General features: G+C 35.6%; 2 protein-coding genes across 2 annotated transcripts; both read right to left on the bottom strand.

The window, feature by feature from the left end:
• Positions 1–16,615: 16,615 nt before the first annotated feature.
• On the bottom strand, positions 16,616–17,920 carry LOC127799671 (uncharacterized). Its single transcript, XM_052333894.1, has one exon. The coding sequence runs from the start codon at positions 17,918–17,920 to the stop codon at positions 16,616–16,618; it is 1,305 nt and encodes a 434-aa protein (XP_052189854.1).
• Positions 17,921–21,113: 3,193 nt separating this feature from the next.
• LOC127799553 (glutamyl-tRNA reductase 1, chloroplastic-like) lies at positions 21,114–25,277 on the bottom strand. Its single transcript, XM_052333683.1, has 3 exons — positions 24,828–25,277; positions 23,053–23,294; positions 21,114–22,589 (listed from the first exon to the last, which is right to left on the bottom strand). Exons 1-3 carry the CDS (start codon positions 25,102–25,104, stop codon positions 21,459–21,461), a joined length of 1,650 nt encoding a protein of 549 aa, XP_052189643.1. The 5' UTR covers positions 25,105–25,277; the 3' UTR covers positions 21,114–21,458.
• Between the last annotated feature and the right edge of the window lie 604 nt (positions 25,278–25,881).

The following is a 25,881-nucleotide window of genomic DNA, read 5'->3' as shown; positions in this document are numbered from 1 at the left end:
GAAATAGCTCATTGGACACGTTTATCAAGGTCGTCACGCTTATCGAGACCGCTTAATTGTAAAACATAAGTGTACTGTTACAGGTTTAGTATGGTTATAAATGTTTATGTTTAAACCCCGATCTTCGGGAATGCTTTCATCATATTGACATACTCTGATATGTATCCATCACGTAGACTACACACATGACATGCTATGAAAATGCATACGTACACGTTGATATCATTGATCACACGCATCGTGGTCGTAAGGAGTACGAACTAGCATCGCTACCTTACCAAGGGTGCTCCCATGCACCCCGACTTCGAAAGAGATAGCTGTAAAAATGATAGGTAGTATGAGGGGTGCAGTTGACACCTACGATGAGTAAGACATTACATACACACATGATAAAATATTTTGTACCCTTACTTAGATAGTTCATCATCTAATTTGGGTTTGTGTCCTTAGAATATTCAAACGTTCCAGTTGGAACTTGCAGTGATGGTACGGAGATCGAGAATGTGTAACAACACGAGTTGTCAAGGAATGAGCAAGTTGTACCATATTTTGTTGTAGCATAAATATTTCAAGTATGATGTATAGCAAAAATGTATGTTTTTTAAGTTTATGTATTGTACCAAGAATTTGGTATTATGATCTATGTTCAGTTATCAATGTATGAGATGCTATGATCAGGTTCGATTTCAGTTTCCGCTTTATATAATTCTGCTTAAACCTAGAGTATGAAGTGTTAGGTCTCGCACTAGATAGGTTTAAGGGAATTTCGGAAATAATGTAATTTAGCATGAAAAAAAAAAAAAAGTTTCAAATTCCCTAAGTTATAACACACCTTGAAAAAGTGGGGTGTTACATATCTAATTATTTTGTGTATTTAGTTATTAAATTGTATATTTAATTATTGATTTTGTGTATGTGTAAAAATTATAAATAAAGTAAAATAAATAGAATTGAAGTTTATTAAAATAAATAAATTAAATAAGAAGTTAAATAAGGAAGAGAATATGAAGTGTGGGTTAGAGGACGTAAATTTTTTAGACAAACTAAAAATAGAAAGTAATTTATTTATAATATAATAAAAATAGAATAGAGAAGTGGGTTAGACGTAGCTTAAGGGATGTTTTACTGATAAGGGACAGTGTGAAAAAAAAAACTCTTTTATCTTTCTAATTAATTAAGAAAATCTTATTTGAAGTTAAAAAATCTTTATAAAAACACGAAATAAAGATACAATCAACACCTTTTGGAGGATAAGAATAGATGAAGTTATCGTATGAACCTCAAGCAATGGTTATTTAATACAATATAAAATTTGAAATCGAATGAGACATTTGAAATGCCCTCTAAACTTTGGTTGACTTAACTTGAGGTTAAGTCAAGTAAAGTTGATGAACAACTAACCTAAATCTTTCTACGTGTCTTCAATCTACCGAAGCCTCACCTTAGGCGGACCAAAATGATTGAGTCAGTGGACCCAGCATTTTGACTCACTTAGGCTGATTCCAACGACTTACTAAATTAATTGTCATGTCAAATTTAAGAACCAATCCCAAAATTACACCTCCACTGGATTTTGCCATCATCAAATTTCTAGTAAAACTCATTTTGATCACCAACTGGGATGATCAAAATTTGCAAAGATAACATCATCATCTCTCCCCCTATAATGACCATCAAAATCAAAAGAGGATGACATCAATAGGAGAATAGAGGTACGGGCACAGTGGAAGACAATCAATCGCTAGATCCAATAATTGTGACGACTAGCGGAACAACTGGCTACAACGACTCCATGAATGATCGACAGCTTGCAAAACGACCACCGTTCATTATCCCAATTGTTATGGGTAATTTTTAAACCACTTCTTATGGATTGAACTCCACCGAGCAGGCTGACCTAACCTCTCGAAATTCAATGGGCCTAAGGTGGAAGACACTTTACCAAGGGTGCAAATCGTTGAAATCTGAGCTCAGATAGCAAGAGTAAACAAGCTCCCAGCAAGGCTTTTAGCTCGTTGGTCAATCCGATCAACTCGTAGGACAAAAAAGTCGCGTAATAATTGGAGTCAATGTCCTTATCTAAAGCAAACCAAATCCTTAATAATGTAGAATTTATTCCTAATTTTGTGAAACTGATAAAGACAAATTATCCCCATAATATTATCTTTCTATATTTAGAAGTCATTCAAATTGTAAGCACCCTACTTTATTAATAGGGGTCGAAGACCATTGTATGAGCATGATCAATTGCATACTGTTACTCTGCCAAAATCATCAGAGAACAGTCGCGGACTAAGTATTATTATGGCCGAATCACATAAAATTCTCTCATGCGTATCGTTCATTATTTTTGTACTATTTGTTTCTTTTATTTACATTCCTATTTATTTTATCAGTGCGGGCCGACGGATCACGGTCAACCAATTCTGAACGTCGACACCAATGGTTTGTGATTTTTTTTCTGAATTTTTTATTTATTTGTATATTGAATGAGTAATATTTTGTATTTTTGTATTTGATTATTGATTTATGTATTTAATTATCGATCAAATAAGGAGGAGAATAGAGAGTATTGTTGGAGCAAACATAATTTTTGAAACAAAATTAGAATAAGGAGTAAATTATTTATAATACAATATGAAGTAAGATACAAAAGGCTGTTTGAGTCAAGCTTAGATCGATTGAAATGGTAACTTAGATTGACCAAAATTCCTTAAAAGGATTATAAGTATACTTATAGGTTTTGCTAAAAACATAGAACAAAGACAAGTTATAATTTTTGTTTTCATCTAAATATATCTATTATATCCTTGAGATTTAACAACTTACAATACATTATTTTCAAAATCTAAAGAGAGCCATGTAAGATAGTAGTTTACAATATATATATATATATATGTATATATATTTAAAGACAAGTTTCTCTTTTCTTTTTTCTTTTTTTGAAAATTTTATCTAAAGATAAAGCCCCACTCTTACATGGTACTAATGTAAAATTATCTTCTAAACACACTAATTACCTATAAAAAAAAATCCTATATTTCATAGAGAAATTTTATAGACACTATTCTTATTGTTTATTTATTTTGTAGTTAAACAAAGAGATAACTCCATTAATTATGAGAGATCCCATGGTGACCCTAGCCAATTTTGGCCTGAGCTTTAGAGAACAACTTACAGATGAGTCAGTGTCCCTTAACAAAACTCCCTATTATGTTTGAATCGCATCATTATTATTAACCCTTTCACATCAAAAACTCATGAAATTCTCATTGCGGTGGACCAAGAATTAGAACCTAGGAGGAAGCCTTTAGGGCTCACAAAGACTCAAAACACAACACTCTACTGTCACACCTTGCCAGTTTTTCCTCCTTGCATGACAAGATGAAGAGGTTTGGGCTTTAGGGAGGCATGTTAATGTTAGGGATCAATATAAAGAGCCACAACTCATTTGTAATCCATCCAAGAGTTCAAGAGTCATATCAATACAAAAATTATATCCAAAGCTTCTCTACATCCAGATTTCTTTGTGTTTGTGATATAAAATAAGTGCCACTATTTTTGTTTTGTTTTTTTTTTTTGCTTGCAAAGGTAATGATTTTGGCAAATTGTTAAATTACATAATTAGGTAAAATCATCTCGAGTTTGGCAAACTAACCAAATAGTCGCGTCTCTTTAATTGTTGGGACTCGTAGGAGATTACCTTTTTGTTTTGTATTAGGATGTATCTAATTAAGGCCTATTTACAAGGCATCAGTGTAGATTGTGTAACCTCCAATATATCTAAAAACATAACTAATATGTGTGCGTAGTCAAGTCAGTCAATCCTTTTGAATTTTTGGAAACTCTACTCGCACTTCTTGTTCCATTTAAATTTAACTCTTTTTTGCCTAGATCGCACAACGGAATGGAATCTTAGAGAATCCTAACCTTCAATAGCACCCAACTAATCTCAAAAAGCTTCGTATCTTCATGAAGGTTTTGGGTTGCTTTCAATTCTTCACGGCTTTTATTTTGGTAGGATCTACTGCCATTCCTTTGATAGAAACAATCACTCTAATGTGGCCTAAGTAAACTACCTAGTTAAGTCAAAGTTCACATTTGGAGAATTTGGCTTAAAGTTTTTGTTCTCTAAGAATTTGTAGCATGATCCTCTAAGTATTGTTTATTTTCTTCTTCATTGGTGGAATAAATCAAGATATCATCTATGAAAATGACGGGGCTTGAAGACTTGGTTCATGAGATCTGTGTGTTGGTTAATTCAAATAGCATCATCAAGTACTTATAGTGTCCATAATGTGATTGAAATGCATTTTTACTAATAAGAAAAAAATAATAATTTTAGAGACAAAAAAAAATTTCTTCTCTAATAGAGACAAATTTGCATAAAAGCTTTTAAAAACAGAAAACAGTCATCTCTAAGTAAGAGACGGAATCAGAGACAAATTTTTTTCAATTTTAATTTTTTTGGCTTAGTGACAAATTTAGAGACAAAAAATTTTTAAAACCCATAACTTACTGGAATCAAGGGCCCTAACATGGCTCGGCTGGCCATGGGGCTATGCCACCCATTTAATCATTTAACCGTCCCATTTATTTTTATTCCATTTCACCACTTCCCATTTATTTTAAGTGTGACTCAACTTAAAAAATAAAAATTTTCAATTGTTTCCATTTATGTTGAAAATTACAAAATAGTAATTAATAAAACTTGGTATTTGCAATTGTTTCAATCCTTTGATTTTTTGTTTAATTTGCACTTAATAACAATATGTTTAGAATTACAAATAATTTCCAATTTTATGAACTTAATAATTTGTCAAAAATTTTCTAGATGAAAGTTAAAGATATTATTAAGAATGGACGGTTAGAGTACCAAACCATAAGGGATTATGGATGGGAAGATTTTTTTATTTTAAATATGTTTTGTAAAACCATTAAGTATACAGTCACACAATCATACCCATTCCAATGATAATAGCAAGGAGTATGGAGACAAAGAAAAAACTGCTATAAGTATAATCTATTTCTATAAATGGCATTAATTCATGTGAAGATATTTTTGATTATTGAAGGAATTTAAAACAGGTGCTTTTTGTTAATGAAGTGAAGGAATGAAACTCTATGCATATATCTAAACAGTATACCTAAATAGATAAAAGGGGTTAACTGAATGTTAGTTTAAAAGTAAGAGAGTTATTGATTTTCTTTTAAAAATATGAAAACAAATATAACTTGAAATTAACATACATGATCTGTCCTAACGCTTCGCCTAATAGTATAATAAGTCGATGTTAATATGGTTAAAAAAACTAATCCACTTTATTTATATGTGTGTGTGTGTGTGTTTGATTTGTTTTTCAAATTATTTTTGAGTTAGCCTATAAACAATTATTTTTGAGTAATTATTATAATTTTTGTAATTTTTATTTATAATTTTTTTAATATTTTGATAATTTTCTGTCAGAAAGAGAAATAGAGACAGATTGTTTTCGCATCTATTTTGAATATAGAGGGAATTAGAGATGGATATAATTCCCTCTCTAACGGAAATAATATATATATATATATATATACATCTTATATCTTCTTATTAGTGTTAGTGTTTGAATGCTAAATTTATATGATATCTAATATATATAATAGGTACTAATGGTACAATCTTGTAAATTAATAAAAGGCTATATCTTCATTTATACTTTTCTCTTTTCCTTATGAATAAATTTCTAGATTTTTTAGTAGAGATTTTATTCTTAAGTTGTTAAGAATTTGTGATAAAAATCTTTAATTCAGAATTTCTTGAAAGTATTCCCAATCCTTAGATTTACTAGAAGGGGAATATGGTTTATCAATCATGAATGGGCACATAGGCTACTACCATTGATTAATATGAGATGTTAATGATAATGGATAGTGAGTCACATGTCATATTGCATGAGATGTAGATAATAAACATATGAGTAGGTGTTAGTTGAATATATATTGAATATGATGCTTGTAACAGATCACATGGCTGAAATGATTAATAATTTGTTATTGATTCTCGATTGTGTATTTGATCTTTTAATCGAAAACGACAGAGTTTTCTTATACACTAGTGTTGGAGAATTGTTATTGAGCAAAACCATCTGGAGTGAAAGGTAAGGATGCTCTCTATACGGTTTCTATATAGTGGTTTATGGAGTTAGATGCTCGTTGATGGGATCCATTGTCCTCCAGAGTTGAGGGTAAACATCCTATGTGGTCTTAGTTGGTTGTGGTTGAAAACCCCTAGCCAAGGTACGCATGATCGGAAAAGAGTTTCTGATGTCAGAAAGAGATCTGATGTGTCATCTCGATTGCACCATACTGGATCTAGAATAGTTACTAAGTCTTGTGAATTTAACCAGTACATGACTTTTACTCAATTGGGATGTTAGTCAATGGAAAGATAATAGTGCATAGTAATCGAAGAGACTTAATAGGTTCATCTAAAATACAGACTTCATTGTCATTAAGATCATGCTAAGTCATGGTTAAAGGATACTCAAGATCTTTCAAGATGTTTTGGGAAGATGGAAAGATCTTCTTAGTAGATCAAAATGTTCGATCGGCATTAAAGAGTTGATGTGTCATGATAGCTACATGGCTATAAACCTAGAAAGTCACATACATAGAGAATAACGAGCAGGATTAGTGAACTTTTGTTGCTATTGTGTTCTTCATCATTAAGTGTTAATGATGTCGGATGTTGTTAAGAATTAACAAAAAGATCAACATGTTTGGGCGACCATTAAGAGTTAATAGGGCATGCAGTTAAGAGTTAACAGGGACCTTAGTTCCATTAAGAGGTGATAGAGGTGCTATTAAGAGTTAATAGCGGGGCCTAGATACAATAAGCTGGAAATAACAATTGCAAGCACAAACAATCAATAGTTTCATCAAATGATTGATAGTTTTGAGAGCGAGATTAATCATGTGTGCTTTTACTTTATGTTACTTTTCTCCATCAAAGCATTAAATGCTCTAATGGTTTAATTATGCCTTTTACCATGCATTTATTATCGATAATAAATAAGAAAGAGATGATGAAATTGAAATAAGAGAAAAAGAGTGTAGAAGAAGCTAGGAAAGAAAAGAGAAGATCAGTTGAGAGCTTTTTGAAAAGCGACAACCATTCTCTCTTGCTTCCTTCTTCCTTCTCATATTTGATTTTCAGTCTTCTTCTTTTTCTTCTTGCTCCAAAAAGTTAAATGTTCCCTCTTATTTGCTCCCTTTTATTTACTGTTGATCCTTGGTTGTGAGACAACCAAAAGGAAACCAAAAGAACCACAACACAACTTCTATTCACCTTTGCCGAGATGATCCTAGCATAGGTCCGACGAAGGGTTCCAACGTAGCTCAAGCGTGGACGGACTAGGTCTTCCACATTTGAGGAGGCGGGTTGTAACGATCCGCTCCCACTTACGGGCGCCACAGGTAAATAATCGACCGGATTACTCACCCGACAACCACAACTGAAGGGTTGGACTATGTTTCAACAGGAAACGCCCTAGGTGGGAACTAGTCTTCGTCCTTCCCTTCGCTCCACTCAGGAATCGGTCCCAACTCAAATAAGAAAAATCCAGCTGATCAAGACTCGAAACCCGAGTGAGCTTCACCTCCCTTCAGCTCACCCCATAGCAAGCCAGAGGTGACCCAGGCACAAAGCTAGCATACAAACACTTCGCTGAGTATTGGGGATTTATGAGAACATACCTTGCTGATCTGGACTCGGTCCGAAACTTGGCTTCTCCAACTAAGCCATATACCACGAACAATCTCACAATCATTTATCACACTACGATGATTTCAACAATTAAATACATCTAGTGCTCAATATCGTTTACATTCAATTACATGAATACAAATAAAAGAATATAGGAGATTCCATAACTACTCGTCACAGGCAACAAGCTATTTACCACAACAGCCTCTCGGTACCATCCCTGCTTGCATCTGGGCTTACATCATCTACACATGAGGTAAAACCTCATGAGTCATAAGACTCAATAAGGGTGCAATGCATGTAAATATGAGTATAATCATGTTTATGTATGCCAAATGCATGCAAATGAGGCTAGGCTCACACATCCTCACAACCCACTAAGGTTTGAGGCATCAACCTATCAACCCCCACCACTAGTCCTCCTTATGGCCACAGGTCCACTAGAGCTTGCATCACACAAGATATAACCACTACATGCCAATGCAACATAAAAACATTATCAAACACATTTACCAACTTGCAAGGCCACCTCCACATGGGGCCGTCCCTTACCTGGCTCGAAGCGTCATCCCTGCCTCGGTGAGAACGCCAACCCGAACTCCGAGCTCTTCTAGGATCACCGCCTCCCCGATTGAGCCTAAATACCAATCACACAAAAATCTCACCATATCAGACATTAACCAATGTCTTCGATCTTGCTTACACTGCAACATCACTCATCTACACTACATCCAAACAACATTAACCACGGCATAAACCACCCATCAACAGCTTTTCAAACAACCCCAACATAGGGTTTAATCCAACCAATACTACACAATTTAATATTTCACATAAAGGAAATATTCTGAAGAGAATTTATTTAATTACCTCGACTCATTTGGAGAGAATTTCGAAAATGCCCACACTGACGTTGCCTCTCGAGCTGCCATTTGCGCCCAAAATCTCATTTTCGAGCTTCCGACAGGCTCCTCAAGCCCCAAAATAATTTCCAGACTCTTCCCCCATTTTTGTGGAATTTTATGGCATTTTCTCTCTTTTTCCTTTATTTTTCAGAATTTATTTTCTTTTTTTTTCTTTTTATTTCTTTCTTCTCCCCTGATTTCTTCTTCCCGCGCGGCACTATTCACCATCTTCCTTGCGCGGCCGACCTGCGCATACTTCTCCTTCCTTGTTCACGGCCGCACAGCTACCAGCCTCCCAGCTTCACCAGCCGCCGATGCTTCCCGCGCCATCTTCGCCGGCCTCGCTGCACCAGCTGGTCGCCGCAGCCACAAGCCATCGCTGCACGCAACAGCGCGCGCACCCTGCGCGCTGCCATGGCCGGTTGCTGCTGCGCGCATCAGTCCGTAGCTGCCTTTGGCCGCCACTTCCACGACATCACGGCCACCAGCTTCCTACTCGCAACCCCGCCCGATGCCGAGCATGCCATGGCTGCCTCTACCTCGGCCACTGCCGCTGCTTCAAGCGTCGGCCATGGCAGCCGCTGCCATGGCCGATTGTCTTCAAGCTTTCTCTCTCACTCTCTCCCGTGAGCTCTCTCTCGATCCCTTGCAATCTCTCTCCCTCTCTTGCACTCGGCTATCACTCTTCTTCTCCTTCTCTGCTCTTTGAATTCAAAATTTTGAAATGCAAGCAAGCGCGACTCTGCATATATATATACCCACGCTTATATATATATATACACATATAAATTAATTACACACTTAATCCCCCTAATTTCTCAATAATTGCACTTGAGAACCCTTAATTCAACTTAGGAATTTTTAATAATATCATTCGGGCCCTCCAAGCCTAATTTAATTACATCAAAGACACACAACAACTTGATTTCTCAAAATTAATTATCGGCGGTTGCTCAATAATGTCGATTTCGTCCCTGCACCTACGTGGGACCTCAATTCGACCCGAAAACACTTAAGGGTTGCCTTATTCTCAAAATCGGACCACCCCTAGGGTCCCCTTAGCTTCCCAGAGGTCCCCTGCAGCCATTCGGTCTGACACCCATTTGGGCTTATACCGAAATTATTCCGAAAATTATTCTCGGTCGGACCGTCAACAGCGTCACTATCATCATCTCGAGACGCTCACCAATCCCTTGCCCTCTTCCCTGGACATTCAAGTCCCGAGACACTCCCAGCCGCCGATTCGACAATTTCATTAATTAATTTATCGGGATTGACCCTTGGGCTTTCCAGACCACCCGGGGTCCTAACAAAATAATCCAAAAATTATTTATTTTTAATACTATGTAATACCGGGTATTACACGGGTGGTCACCCAGAGTTTGCAGGTTTGGGAGCAGCTTGAGATAGCTTGAGGGAAGCTGGGAGCTCGGTTTTAAGGTGCATCGAACAAGCGACAAAACTTCATCCATTGAGGTATATTTTCTAAACAGCCTATGGATGGTTTTTGTTTAAGTACATGCATATAGATATTTGATACCGAGTCTTACAAGGGTTTGTTTTGCTTTCGCTATCCTTTGTTTTTGAATTTGAAAAAGTTTAAAAATCTATATACCCTTGTAAAGATCCACCAAATGTTGGCAGTTTTCACAATGTGTGATTATCTTTCACTTCTCCCTCATTTGCTTCACACGAAACCTTAGCATGCCACCTGCATCGATCGACCTTGCCCAGCGACTAACCGTTGTTAGCTTTTGAAGATCACTTCTATCGTCGTTGCTCGCACAGACTGCCTCCATCGCCGTTGCCATTGCTCGCACGGACTACTTCCGTCATTTGTTACCGTCGACTGCCAGACCGCCTCTATCGCTGTCACTGTTACTCGAGCAGATCGCCTCTATTGTCGTCATCATCGCTCATGCAAACCACCTCCGTCACTATAGTCATTACCACTGCCACTTGCTACATCGTCGTCCGCCACCGTCACAGTTGTCAAAGTTCGCTACCACTGTTATCAAAATCTGTATGTGTCCATCACTATCCATGTGTTTTTTTTTTTTCTTTTTTCCTATAACATCATTTGTGATAGACCTAATAAAAAATATGCATTTGATGTTGTAACTAATTTTGATGTGTCCTTTTGTTGCTATTTGTTTGGGATATGGTTTTTGTTTTAGTAGACTAGAGGCTATATATACGTTAAGTATATATGTGTCTGCAATTAGAATGGTGAAATTCCTTATTATATATTTTACAATTGGAATATATGTATGCATCATTTGCAAAAATTGGATGCACAAGCAGTGCAAGTTTTTTCCCTTTCAATTTTATGAATTTATTTTAAACTAAAGTGCATTCATCTAATTGTGTGTCTAAATGTTTTGGGGTTCTAACTTCACTTTTGTACAATCTCTTGCCTTGGATTTTATTATTAAGAATCCTCAAGTTGTAGAAACAAGTGTTTGGATTAATTGAACCCTCCCAATGTTGGCCTAGCTAGCTAGTAAAGCGTTTATTTTGATTAATTAATTGGTCCCACTTTGATAATTGTTTCAATTTTCATATGAATTAATACAACCCATTCATGGCTATAACATGTGTTGTGAGTTCACGGCCAACCATTCATTTATTTCTGTACTTATGCCCAAGCTACAAAGACTTTATTCATGAGATGGTATCGTGAGAACCCAAGAAAGCCTGGTGTTTTATCTCATCCATCAAACGGAGAGGTGTGGAAACATTTTATGAAACCTATCCTGATTTTGCAGTTGACCCCCGAAATGTGAGATTATGATTATGTGCTATTGGGGTTTTTTCATTTTGGGATATTTGGGCACACTTAATTTTGTTAGCCTTTGATCATCACTCCTTACAATCTTTCTCCTTGGATATGTATGAAATGAGAAGTAATGTTCTTGACCATCATTATTCATAATCCATCCAATTCCAAAAGTAAGATTGATGTGTATTTGTGACCACCAATCGATGACTTAAAATTGTTGTGGAATGAAGGTGTTCTAATTTATGATCGTGTCTTTAAGATAAAAATTTATGATAAGGGAAACTTTGATGTGGACTGTGAATGATTTTCTTGTTTATGGGATTTTGTGTGGTTGGATGACTACTAGGAAACTTGTTTTCCCATATTGTATAGAGCGATTAAAGGCTTTCACACTCAAACATAAAAGGAAAGTTTCATTTTTTTATTATCATCGATAATTTTTTCCCATGGATCATCCTTACAGACATAACAGGAGATTATTTAAAAGAAATTGTATTGAATTCACATTGCCTCATCGTCGGTTGAATGGTAAAGAAATGTGGCAAAGGGTCAAACGTGTACCTACAATCTTTGAGTCTTAAGGAGCACATCCACCTAGATATAGGGTTGATCACAATTGGACAAAGTGAACTATATATATTTCGAGAGTTGGCATATTAGAAAACACATATGTTGCCATATAATGCTGATGTGATGCACATTGAGAGGAATATATTTGTTGCATTACTCAACACAATTTTGGACATCAAGGGTAAGACAAAAGACACAACAAATCTTAGAATGGACTTAGTCAAGTATTGCAGATGAAAAGAATTACTTCTTTAAGATATATGAGGTGGTAGGCTAATCAAACCCAAAGCAAAATACACATTGAGTAAGCAACAAAGATTGATCGTTTGTGAATAGGGTAAACAACTTAGCTTACCTGATGAATATGTTTCCAATTTAGCGAGGTGTGCCAACATGAGGGAAGCAAAGTTGCATGGTATGAAAAGTCAAGATTGTCATGTATTCATGCAACGGTTGCTCCCAATAGCATTTAAAGAGTTGCCAAAGCCCTTCTGGAATACACTTACTAAACTAAGCCAATTTTGCAAAGAATTGTGTTTAAAATCGTTGAGAGATGAGCAATTGTCGATTATGGAAACAAACATTCCTCTCATTTTGTGTAAATTGGAACAAATATTCCCCCTAGCTTCTTTGCCTCAATGGAGAACCTTCCCATTCACTTATTGTATGAAACAAGGGTTGGTGGACCAATTCAATATTGATGGATGTATCCATTCAAAAGGTTTATGTTGAATATATATATATATATATATTATTTCAATTGTAGTCTCTCATTTGGTTTCAAGTATTACATTTAATTTTATTATATAGGTCCTTACGTACTCTAAAAAATAAGGTTAAAAATAAGGCTCGAATAGAAGATTCTATTTATGAAACTTATCTAGTCGAGGAGACGTCTATCTTTGTGTCCTATATTTATCCACCAGACATTCCATGCAAAAGAATAAGAGTACCAAGTAATGATGATGGAGGTAAAGGTAATTCGTCTAATCCACCTGTGTCAATTTTTAATAATCCAAGTCGTCCATATAGGCAAGTGCGGATGCAAGGGTGGGCAGGGTGGACTTCAGCCCCCCCAATTTTTTTTTAAAAATGGATTTTGTATATTAGAAAAAAAATATTTTTTATTCTAAGCCCCCTAAATCCAGCCTAATCCCAAGCCCCCTCTCCCCTACCAGCCCATCTCCCCCACCTTCTTCTTTTCTTTTCTAGATTCTGTTAAAATCATAGTTTTGTCCTTAACTTTTGTGATTGAAAAAAAAAATTATCAGTGAAGCTCACGATTGGAAAAAAAATTTGAAGGTCCTCTGAGTAAAAATTCCTAGGTCCGCCCCTGCATATGAGAAATGCATCAAAAGTCAATTAGATAATAAAGAATTAGAAGTTGCAAAACTACATATTCTTTTAAATTGTCCTGAGACTCAACCATTTCTTGAGTAAGTTATTTTTCAAGGTGTCAATTCACTAGTGATATATATATGTCATCTAAAAAATCTAAAAATGAGTGATAATATATTTTCTATTGTAATATGTACACAAATATGTTGTGCGAATTTATGCCTAACAGTTCTGATGCGTAACTTGACAACAGCATTGCAACAAACTTCACCTTTTTGTTTAAAGAATATGTAAGTTGCATTATTCTCATATGTTTCTATTTCTCTTTGTTTCAATAGGTAGATGTAATTAACAAGTATTTTATGATACTAGGTTCTCAACCCAAAATATAAGATTGAAGACCTTCTTCTAAGGATTTTGGCATGGGGGCCTTTAAATAGGGTTGAGACATTATCTATGTACTCTGTGAATGGTTATAAGTTTTATACAAAAGATTGTAGTAAGAGCAAATCTATTTTTAATTATGGTGTGCGTGTTCGAGGTTTTGACTGTGAGTAATCAGAGAATGATTTTTACGAAATATTACATAATGTTGTAGAATTGGAGTATACTGGATGGCTTATAAAGAAATTAGTTTTATTCAAATGTATGGTTTGATCCAACTCTTAATCAAGGAATAAAGATTAATAAAAATTATGGGATTTATATATCAAAGCAAATTGGTGAGATAGGTCATATGATCCATTTATACTTGCAAAATAAGTAGAACAAGTTTATTACACATCATATCCTAAAGGCTATCAAGAATGGTTATGTGTTATCAAGACAAAAGCCCGAAATATAATTGATATTCCGTATGCATCAAACGATGAAACAAAATAACCATACTAAAATGATGAGTCACCCCAGTTGCAGCTAATAATATCTCTTGAGGTTCTAGACCATATTGTAGAGAGAGACGATGCAACGAAAGTGGATAGCACTTATTTCATTCAAACAAACTTAGAAAAATCAGAAAAGAACTTGTCCACTCTGTCCAATGTTAATGAAGAAGAATTTACTGGCACAGGGTTTAGTTAGGCTATTTTATGTATTATATAAATGTATCATATGACTGTATTTTATTTATAACACGAAGTCTAATTTAATTTAAGGTTTATTTAGTGTATTATGTGCATGTTTTCATTCTATATGGATGGCAGATGATCAAGCTACAAGTCAGATAGGGGTCAAGAAAGAGGCTGAGGTCTACACAACCCACGCATTACTACGACCCCCAATACTTCATCACTCTCTCCATAACCTAGTATTCCTGCTACACAATCATCTTTTACTCCAATCCAATCTCTATGACTCCGTTGACTTCTACAATCACAAAGTCGTCTCATCCACCTCTAGCTAAAAAGGTGGATTCTACGGACCTTAATATAGATACAACCTATCGCTAGATTAGAGTGAGTTTTTACAACTCAAATCCTATCTATATTATAGGGTTATTTAAAATATATATATATAAGTATGTATATATATTGGTCTTACCATTTTTTTTTATTAATTATAATTTTGAGCCAACTAAAGGACCATCGACTTATATCTCCAGCATATTAAAGTCCAAGTTCAATGGCGTTTGGAGAACATGGGGCTAGGTGGATGTTGTTGTGAAAGATATATGATTTAAAGAGTTTAAGGTTAAAGAGTAATATTAATTGAGTAATAATATTTTTTATATAAAATGTTAACTCTTCACGATTGGTTAAAATGTTCTCACATACGTGTAGAAAAAATACAAATGGTCATCACATGATGAGCATGAAATGAGAAAACATTTCAACACCAAGGGCTCAAAGTCACTGAAGAATGTAATGAAAAAAATAAAGGATGGACATAATAGAAGAGAATGAATTCTTGATAATATCTGGAGAATTCTAGAGGAAAAATGGCAAGACTTGGACTGGGTGGAAAAGAGTTTAAAAATGTCCAAAATAGACGTTTTGAAAAAGATTTCTCACTACACACCGGTGGCAGAATATTGGCGACTAAGCACATGAAAGATTGGTAAGTTCTATTTACATATCATTAGTAAATAAATTATTGTATTAAATTCAGTTACATCTCATAACAAAACTTTATATCTAACTCTATTAAAATAATGCGCATCTCTTATCTTGTGTAAAGAAATTAGTTAAATAGGGAACCAACCAGTTTCAAAATTTTTACACAAATATAACACTATAAAGGGAGAAAAATGATTGGGTCTCTTCAAAAGTTATATCTGTTGTTATAAGTACTAATTTTTTAATAAAATTTAATATTTGTATTGTCATTGTAATGTAAAATTCAATTTCATTAGTCACATAAGTTACTTGCATTTAAATTTCTTGTTTTAGGATGATTTTAATAGGCGACGAAGTGAGAAAAACTTATCACAAGCATCTACAAAAGGGAGTTGTTTGGGTTAGTTGTTAGGTACCTCATACAATGACATATTTTTGAACATGGTTGAAGGACGAAACAATAAAAGACGCATTTTTATTCTCAAAACAGCATTTTCGGAGTATTATTTGACGCTTTCATCTAGTACAACAATGACTCCAAACCAAATGAGATGGAGATTATGCACCAGACAATCTCTAACTTGTTGATAGAGATCTAATCATAACAAAAGATGATACGTGCCTAACAAGGGATAATACAATTCCAACGAGAGATGATACAACTCCTCTTCCAACACTTGGGGATCAACCAAATACCCCCAAGTCATCCTTCACCAGCTTCCACCCTTCAATGGTTCCAGGTTAGCTAGTCGCTCCATCTAACCCAAGCAATTCAACTCATCATGACTCAACTGACGACATATATGATGATGAGTTTGATGATGACTCTTGATTATCAATATTTGTTGTGTAATTTAAATACTTGTGATCATATTTTATTTAATTGATAATCTTGTGTCATTGTAGTAATTTGTGTAATTATTAGTGTGATTGGAGTTTGGTATTGTGAATACTTTATTTAACTTGTTAGCAGGGGCGGAGCTAGGATTTTTTATTTGGGGGGGCTTCAAATTTTTTTTTCCAGCCATAAGTTTCACCAATAAGAGAAAAATACAACGATAAAAATGAGAATCTAATTAGCTTTACATGCATATTGAATATAATTCATTAACTTAAAAGGAGAGTTTTACATCATATTGAATATAATTCATTAACTTAAAAGGAGAAGGCAAAAAACAACAAAAATACAAAAAATGTGCAATATAAATACCTTGTAAAATTACTTAAGCCGCAACCTGCGATTCCCTAAAAGATCAAATTTGTCAATGAGTATCTTTGTATCAATACCAAAAGCAATCTCTCTTTCAATGTAGATAATCATGGTGTTTGCTAGAAATTCATTCTCCATTTTGTTGCGAAGTGATGTTTTGATTAGTTTCATCCCTGAAAAAGCTCGTTCTGTTGTTGCTATAGAAACTGGAAGAGTTAACACTAGACGAATTAACCTATCGATCAAGAAATAATGTTGTGATTTCTTCGTTTCAACCAACATCCGACATAATTGAGGAAGAGAATTAAGATTCTGAAATTGCGGATTCCGAATTACATCAAACTTGTAGTGATCCAACTGTCTTTTCAAATCTGGTATCTCTTCTTTATTAAAATCCAAAGGATAAAATTCCTCGACTAGACCACAAATAGCATCTATAGAGAATGATTTGAAACCATCTGTAGGATTTAAAGCCTCGCATAGCTTAAGAAGTTCTGTTGTTTTCTCCATAAATCTATTATTCAACTCCATCAACTGAAAATCTATTACAGCATTGAATATCTGAAAGTGATAGTAGTCTTCCACTGTAATATTATTTTTCTGTTGACAAGAACGTCTTGTACCATCCATATAACGATCAGTTAATTCAGGCACATCAATATCATTACTTCTACAAAATTCAACCACATACCATATAAAACTTTCCCACCGATCATCACGCATCTCTTGAAGAAGAAGCTTTGTACTTGAGACAAAATGCATTGCATTCAAAATGTCTTGATCTTTCATTTGCAATGCTTGACACAAAATATCAGATTTTTCTAACATTTCATGCATCAACAATAAGATAAATGCAAAATCAAATGTTTTCATAACTTTCAAAGCACCTTTAGCCTCTCCACGTATACTATTGTTCGACCCCTCATTAATAAGATTTTCAAAAAGTGTACAAGTAGAACCAAACATCTCAATAAATCTTTTAACAGAGGCAAAATGTGAACTCCAACGAGTAGCTCCAGCACGCTGCAAAGTACAAACCTGATTAGCCCCAGTACCAGTTGGAACTTCTCCTGCTGCTATTAAATTATCAATTTCATTCTCTCGAATTGATTTTAATTGAGAATGGCGCTTAGCAGAAGCACTAATGAAATTGACAATAGAACTTAATGATTGAAAAAATAGCCACACATCATGTACATCCTTAGCTACTGCAACTAAAGCTAATTGTAGTCGATGAGCAAAGCAATGAACATAATAAGCAGATGGACATTCTCTAAGAAATAATGCTTGTAGTCCGTTCCATTCCCCTCGCATGTTGCTAGCACCATCATACCCCTGACCTCATAAATTTGTAATCAAAAGATTGTATTGCCTTAATACAACACATATCTTTTTTTTCAAAGTCAAAGCATTTGTATCTTTAACACTCACAACCTCAAAAAATCATTCTCTAACAAATCCATCACTATCAACATATCTCAAAATAATAGCCATTTGTTCATTATGTGATTCATCAACTACTTCATCAACAAGAATGCAAAATTTAGCATCTCCAATTTCTTCACGAATTTTATGTCGCACACAATCAGCAATAATTTTTAATATCTCTTTCTGTATACCCGGTGATGTGTACTTAGCATTTTTAGCTGCATTTTCTAGAACAACATCATCAATTTCTTTATTTGCTCTTCCGTGCAATTTGATTAATTCAATAAAATTCCCACGATTAGTAGACTCAGTAGACTCATCATGACCTCTAAATGCACAACCTTGCAATGCTAACCACTTCACACTCTCTATGGAAGTCATTACAAGCAAACGGTTCTGTTTCTTTTCTTTTTCAGTCTGTTGATGTATCCTTCTCTCAATATATTGATTTGGATTTCTCAAGTTTTCCCATTTTTCCATAGCAATGTCATGTAGTGAATTACCATCTCCTTCATGTTTTTTGAACGGGCAATCTTTACAATTAACTCTCTTCCAATTTTTTGACCCCTTGACTGTAAATGCTTCAGGTTGTGATGCATTACTTTCAAATAGATAACACGGAAAACAAAATGCACTTTCTTTCTCCACAGAAAACTCAAGCCATGGATGTTTTGTGAACCAAGTGGATTGAAATCGACGATTTTGAGCCCCAAATTTTACATAAGGATACTCATAAATAGGTTGACACGGTCCCATATTGATATATGCTCTCCGAACCTCATCTTGTTTTTCTAATGGATATTGGGATATTGGGATTCGCTTTCCAGGATCACGTTCATAATATGAGGCCTTACTTTCAAATGGTTCAATAGTACATTCATCTATAAGCTTGGATCTTTTGGCTTTGGATGGTGATATAGAACTTGAACTCAGAGCATTGCAGGGACCATTTGGGTTAGTTGATGATTGATCACTAGTTTTCTTAGTGAAGTATTCAAAAATATTTCGTTTTTGCATTTTAATAGACCTGTATATCACACAATTAATAAATTACAATTAACAAAATCCTAGACAAAGTAATTCAAACATTCAATTACAATTAACAATCCAGTCAAGAAAATTTAATTTATTCAAATATTCAATCACAATTAATAATTATAATCTCAAGCTTAGCCAAGATAACTCACAGTGTTATGTAAGCTTTGAAATTCTCTAAAATAGCCTATACCAGCCACAATCGGTGCCACCGTTTAGAGATTTCCACAACACGATCGGAGCCTACCATTAGAAACGCCAAGTCAAGGAGGTTAATATACAAAAGAAAATGGGATAGATTTAACGATTGGATTTTCATAAATTTGATTTTTAATTTTCGGCCATAATTGAAAAAAAAAATACTGAAAATAAAACCAGCAAGATCTAACAGTTGAATCTCTATAGATCTAAGCTTGAAGTTTCGGTCAAACCCAACCAATGCGTATATACGTATATATATCATAGATCTATAATAGATTCTATATTATATACTGAAAATAAGGCTAATAAAACTAAAAAACATACCTTCTTGTAAATCAGGGCTGCTTTTACGGTGATAATACAGTCAACTTCAAGATCAAATGGTTAGATTTTGATTTACAGAATTTTGGAAGAGAATGAACTAGAGAGAGAGGCGCTGTAACAGGAAAGACAAGAAGGATTGTGTGCGTGAAGGAGCCAAGAAAATTGATGCTGGGAGCCCTAGATATGTTATATTATTATAAGATGGGCTGGGCTTCTTTTAAAATAAGGCCAACTTGTTTAAAAGAAAAGGATGTCCAGTTGGTTTGGGCTTGGGCTGGCCGGGTGGGGAGAAGGGGGGGCTTAGAAAAAAATTAATAATTTTTTAAGCTATCAAATATATTTTTTAAAAAAATTGGGGGGGCTTCAGCCCCCCCTGCCCATAGGCTGGCTCCGCCACTGCTTGTTAGCATAGTGTGATTAGAGTTTGGTATTGTGAATACTTTATTTGGCTTATTAACAAGTTTTGAATTGGATATTTTGGGATCATGTTTTTGTCCCATTAGACAAATATGAGAATTAAAGACAGAAATGTCATCCATCTCTATAGTTTTAGTGATGGAAATAAATTTTGTCACCAAAATTTGTGACAGTATTTTTTCATCACTAATACAATTATTAGTAATTGAAAATTTTCGTTGCTACTTCAATAACAGTGTCAAAAGAAATTTTCGTCACTAGTAATAGCTACAGAAAAAAAGTTGCCACTATTTTCAGCGACGGAAATGTGGATTTGCTGGATTCATGGCGCTTGTGTTGGAGTTTTTCGGTGTTTATAAACCATAGGAATAGCTTTAAAAGTGACATTTTTCTCATCTAGTGGCATTTTCCTAAATGCCCTACCGAATTAACAAAAACACAATTAATTAGTAAATGAACGCTGAAAATTATTCCCAGCTTTCAAAAACGCTGAGAATTATTATTCTGAGCATCGACTTTTCCCGGGGCTTTGTGTAAGTGCCGAAACATAACCCCCAGGAATGTTGTTTGTTCAAGGGGTCTTTCCCGGCATTTAAGAAATGCCAAGAATTCCTCCAATCCTTGTAATGCCATAATATAGATTATGATTGACATACAAAAAATTAAGATTTAATATGTTATTATTTACTTATTCCTAGGTCAAAAGAGAACAAGAATGAAAACAAAAACAACTCTTGCCTCAAAAGAACCAGTGAATATCCATTCGTTTCAATATTTTCATATATACAGATCAAAATATTTCAGGATTCTTCATAGGACAGGGCGACCTATACAGTTGGACCTCAGAGGAGTTGTAGTATATTAAGTAGAGTGTTGAATTCAATTGGCAGTTTGAATCAAAATTCATGTCAAAAACAAGATAGCCATGGCGAAAACAAAATTACAGCTACCTCAACTGGATGCCTCATCATTCAAATAGAATCATGCCGATCTAAACCAAGCCCCTGTAACAAGTTGTCAAGAAACCTGCAAAATACAGCCTTAGAAACGACTGAAATTATTGCTTTAAAAATAAAACCAACCTCATTATGCAATGGTATGCTAAACAAAAACCAACCTCAGAATTGACATTCAACAGTAAACAAGTTACGAGGTCAGAAGTATTTCAGAGACAGACTTGGGGCGAATCATTCATAACATGTATTAAGCCTCATCTGTATCCTACAAATCCGAGGGGCCACTTGAAGACAAACTAAAGACACAAGACGGAACCCCAAATTAGAGGTGTTGACCACCAATAAATGAATTGCGAAGACTCACACAGGAACCTAATAGTGTTTATCTATTAAAATTTACAACCAGACACCTTTGCGACAACGTAAGGAATCTTTCCTCTTATTCAGATCCAAGGGAGCGACAAGTGCTGAAAGAAAAATAACATAAAAATTTACTTCTGGTTTTGCTCCACCTTCGCCCGAATCTTCTGTTCCAAGACTGATATTTCTGTCTCGAGACTGAACATTCTGTTTAGCGCATGCATGTTCTCAAGGGTCTCGCTAAGAGTCCGGCTGTCACTCCCATCACATCTCAGATGCTGCATTGGACCATGGAGTAGTTTGTTGACTATACCCCTGCTAAGGTCATCAACAGCCCTCCTTGTTTTCTTTGAGATATCATCACCCATCTTGGACAAGCATTTTTCTAGCTCTGCAACTCTGATTCTTTCAGCATAGGCTCTCAACTTCTTGATAGTGGGAACAGTTTCCAGTGAATCCCTCCAAGCTTCGAATTGTTTTGATTCCTCAGCAATAATTGCCTGGGCTTCCATAGCTTTCCGAAGTCTATCCTCTTTATTAGCAGCCACAACCTCCTTCAGGTCATCAACATTATAAACCCTTGTGGTCTGAAGACCTGTGATACATGAACCCACGTTTCTAGGAACAGAGATGTCAACAAAAAGCCTCAAACCCCCAACTTCCTGACCAACGGGTGGGAGATCAATTACATGCTCTTTCAAAAATAATGGGGTTTCTGATGCAGTGCTTGTAAAAATTACATCTGCTTCAGCAGCACAGTTTAGCATTTCAGAAAGGGGTTTGTAGATTATCTCAATATCTTTCAACTCATCACGGATGGCAGCTACTCTCTCCTCAGATCTGTTCACTGCCACCATCTTGGTGCAACCTTTTGCTACCAAGTGTTTGATCACAAGCTTCCCCATCTTACCAGCTCCAATGACCAACATCCTAGCTGTGTTATGACAGGATTCTGGAAGCTTCATTAATGCCAACTCAACAGCAGCTGAGCTAACAGAAACTGCCCCTGCTGCAATGTTTGTCTCAGTTCGAACTCGTTTTCCAACAGTGATTGCATGCTTGAATAGCCCGCTGATGTTCCTGCCAAAGCCACTGACCCCTTGCCCAACTTTCACAACTTGTTTGACTTGAGCTAGGATTTGACCTTCTCCTAAGACAAGGGAGTCCAGTCCTGCTGATACTTCAAATAGGTGTTGTGTAGCATCTTTGTTATACAGCAAAAACCGGTGCTGACAAATCTCTGAAACAGGAATTCCGCTTGTCTACAAGGAAGAAAAAGCTAAATGTCATAAAAATGATAAATGGCATTTACTTTATAACGGCAATTTTTTTATGCTCAAATTAATAGAAAAGCTCATTTATGATTGCATGCAAAAATCACAAAGAGATCAGGCAGGAACGTGAGAGGATTAAATTTTTTTAGTAAAATCTTACACTGGAAGAAAGGAGAAAAAACAGTTGCTGGATTTAGATATATGATAACAAAGTCTTTCCATAATTTAAAAACTCCACGTGTCAATTCATGTGTACTGTATATTCTGGTCAGTCTCAGCACGATGCAACATGCTGATAAACAATCGGACCTTATCTCACATATTTTTAAACATTTATTTCACAAAAAGGATTTTTGTCAAATATAAAACAATTTGAATGAACAGAAGAAGCTAAAAGGTAGATTTTAAAAAGAAGATGAGATGAAATGAAAAATAATTATAAAAGGAGTACCTTTGACATCCATTCAGTCACTTCTTTTACACCACGATGTTGAGATAGTGCCACAACATATATCTCCATCCTGTTGCAAGTACTCAGGACAGCAGCTTCCTCGATATGATTTAAACCACACAACTCTGCTATAGCCCGAGGCCACTCTGCTTCAGGAATGGCAAGTTTTTCACGCATTTCAACAGGAGCAGTATGGACACTGAGCCCAATTACTACAATACTGCTCCTTTCCTTAGTATATCCTGAACAGATTAGACATAAAATTTTGTCAAAATGAGAAAAGGCGACCTGTCAATCTTGCCCAGAAAGGGAAAAAAAAATTCCTTATGTCAAAACTAAAACAAGGTTTAGTAATTAGTGGAAACAAAAACCATGATTCGTCATTAATGTGTCAAAAGTATCCAAGTGGGCAACATTATGAAGATGACAAGCATTTCATGCAGAGGCAGAGGTATAAAAGGCACCTAAAAATTAGCAAATCAATTAAGGTCCTCACAAACTTAAAATTTGTGAGATATAATAGCACAAAACAAAATGACAACGCTATAATAAAGTAAAGGTACTAACATCATTAAAACACAAGGAGCTAGAAAGGCAAAAACACGCAAAACAATTTACACAATCAGTCTGACAAATGTCAGAAAACAATCTCCCTCCAGCTTAAGTTGCTAGATAGAACTTCTTTACCACAGAATACCCAAGAAGTGGAAAATAGATGTACATGGTGTACAGAATATGCCAATTGAAACAGGACAAGCATTAACAAGCAAAAAAGAAAGAAAGAAACAAGGACAAGTATCAAGTTATGAAATTGCTATGCACGTATGCAGTCAATCTAGTAAGGAACAATTGTATTAGATACATTTGCGTTAATTATTCATGTTGATTAGCTAGTTGACATATAAAACATATTCCAAATGATGAGAAAGTTCAAAAATTAGTAGGTTTGCCTAATAAAAGATATGGTAACTCTATGGCCATAACTACACCACCGTGAAGGAGGCTACTCAACCTAAATGGAAAATTTAATTTTTCACACATGAAAATGAGCAAAGTTTCACCATCAAAAGATTAAAATCTTTGGCAGCAAAGGAATACTTTGAAAGCATGAGGTCTACAAAGTGTGCACATATTGAGATAGAAATAAATACACTTAACTCTTAGTTTCTCCTATGCATCAACCTTTGTAAACAGACAACAATATCTGTAATGATTCAGCAAAATTCTTGTCAGTTAACAACAGTCCTTTTTCATCACATAACCACAAAAGTTTATACACAAAACTCAACTGAATTCAATGTAATTCGAGGATTTAATTATTTGAATTTAAAGATTTTCCTGGATTAGCTGGATTCACCAATTTGTCAATTCAGCATTATAACAAAATTTGTCCACCAATATTAATTACTCCAAGAGATGACATCGAGGTAATCACACCGAGGCAATCAGTGATCAGACATCACTTTGGCTATTCCTTTTCTTATAAATAATCCATTTTCACTTGGGCTTGTAGAAAGTTTCCAATGTACTCAAATAATGGAATGACCCAAAAATCAGCAAATAGGCCAAGAAAAGACAAAGATGAGCTAGATTGACATGGCATTCTACAAACACCCTTTACAGAATCAATAAAACCACAAAGCATCGAAATCATCACCATGTTAACACGATATCCGTAGTCAACGTTTTACGGTCGCCATGAATGCAGCAGATCTCTAATTGTTTTTCTACATACATACAAATACGCACGTTGAGTACGAGAAATGTTGACGTACTGTCAGCCGCGGAGGTCTTGAGCTGCTCGAGAGCAGAGAGGCTCGGTGAAGGAGGCGCCGACGTCGCCGAATCTGGAGCAACCACCTCGCATCGAATGGTCGAACCGGCTCTCGGGACCAGGGCTCGCTTGGTGCGAGTCGGCTTGCATAGAACCCGAATTTGACCCGGGGACAATGCCGACGCCGACGCCGACGTCGACGCGACGGCACCGGCGGCAGGGTTGCTGAGGAGGAAAGTCTCGAGCTTAGCCCCTGCAAACGCACTCGAAACGGCCATGGAAGCTCAGAATTCGCTCCAACTGTGCCCAAAACCTAACCCTAGATTTCGACAGAGAGAGAGAGAGAGAGAGAGCGCGTGGTGTGGTGTGGCGGGGCGGGGTGGTTGGTTGATTGGCTTCTGCTGGGAAAAGGGGCTGTTTGGTTGGAAAGAAAATGACCGTGACCGTGGGATCTTCGGAAGGCGGAGATTAGGGGGCTTCGATTAACGGATTTCTCTGCAATCTGATTGGCGGATGGAATGCGCGCTTTATCCACACTCCCCCAATTATGGGGGCCCAATTCCTCCACATTGTTGAGCTGCTCACCCCTCTTTTCCAAATCTACTGCACTGCTGACTAGTTTAATCAATCCTCTTTAGCCTAACCCCCACCCCCCAAAATTCAACTATTTTATGATTATTATAAAAAATCATAACTATTAGTGTCATTATATCTTAAAAATTTGAGGTTGTGGGTTAAATTCTTGTCATATTTAGATGGTCTCATATCATAAAAATTTATTAATTCAAGTGAAGAGCAAAATCAATATTGACAAGTTCTTAATTAAAGATGAAACTAATTAGATGTGTTAAAACGGAAGAAATGAGAGTATTTTTCAAATTGAGTTCAGCTCCTCTCCTAGGAGAGTTCAAGATTGCAAGTTGAACTCCCAATTCCTTTGACGCATATACAGACTCACATCAAAAAGATTTACCAGTTTAGATGAAAATCAAAAACAGTGTGAATGAGATATTAATTGAATATGAGGTTAGCCAAGTGTATTGACAATAAGAAAA

The sequence above is a fragment of the Diospyros lotus genome, chromosome 4, assembly GCF_014633365.1.
Source record: "Diospyros lotus cultivar Yz01 chromosome 4, ASM1463336v1, whole genome shotgun sequence".
In the NCBI taxonomy this organism is placed as follows: Eukaryota; Viridiplantae; Streptophyta; class Magnoliopsida; order Ericales; family Ebenaceae; genus Diospyros; species Diospyros lotus.
The sequence above is the reverse complement of the archived record's forward strand: the minus strand, read 5'-3'. Positions and strand labels throughout refer to the sequence as shown.

Coding starts and splice junctions, on each gene's coding strand:
- LOC127799671 (XM_052333894.1), bottom strand. CDS start 17,920: ATGCGAGGGGAATGGAACGGACTACAAGCATTATTTCTTAGAGAATGT.
- LOC127799553 (XM_052333683.1), bottom strand. CDS start 25,104: ATGGCCGTTTCGAGTGCGTTTGCAGGGGCTAAGCTCGAGACTTTCCTC. Junction 23,295..24,827: donor CAAGACCTCCGCGGCTGACA/GTACGTCAACAT, acceptor TAATCTGTTCAG/GATATACTAAGGAAAGGAGC. Junction 22,590..23,052: donor TGACTGAATGGATGTCAAAG/GTACTCCTTTTA, acceptor TCTTCCTTGTAG/ACAAGCGGAATTCCTGTTTC.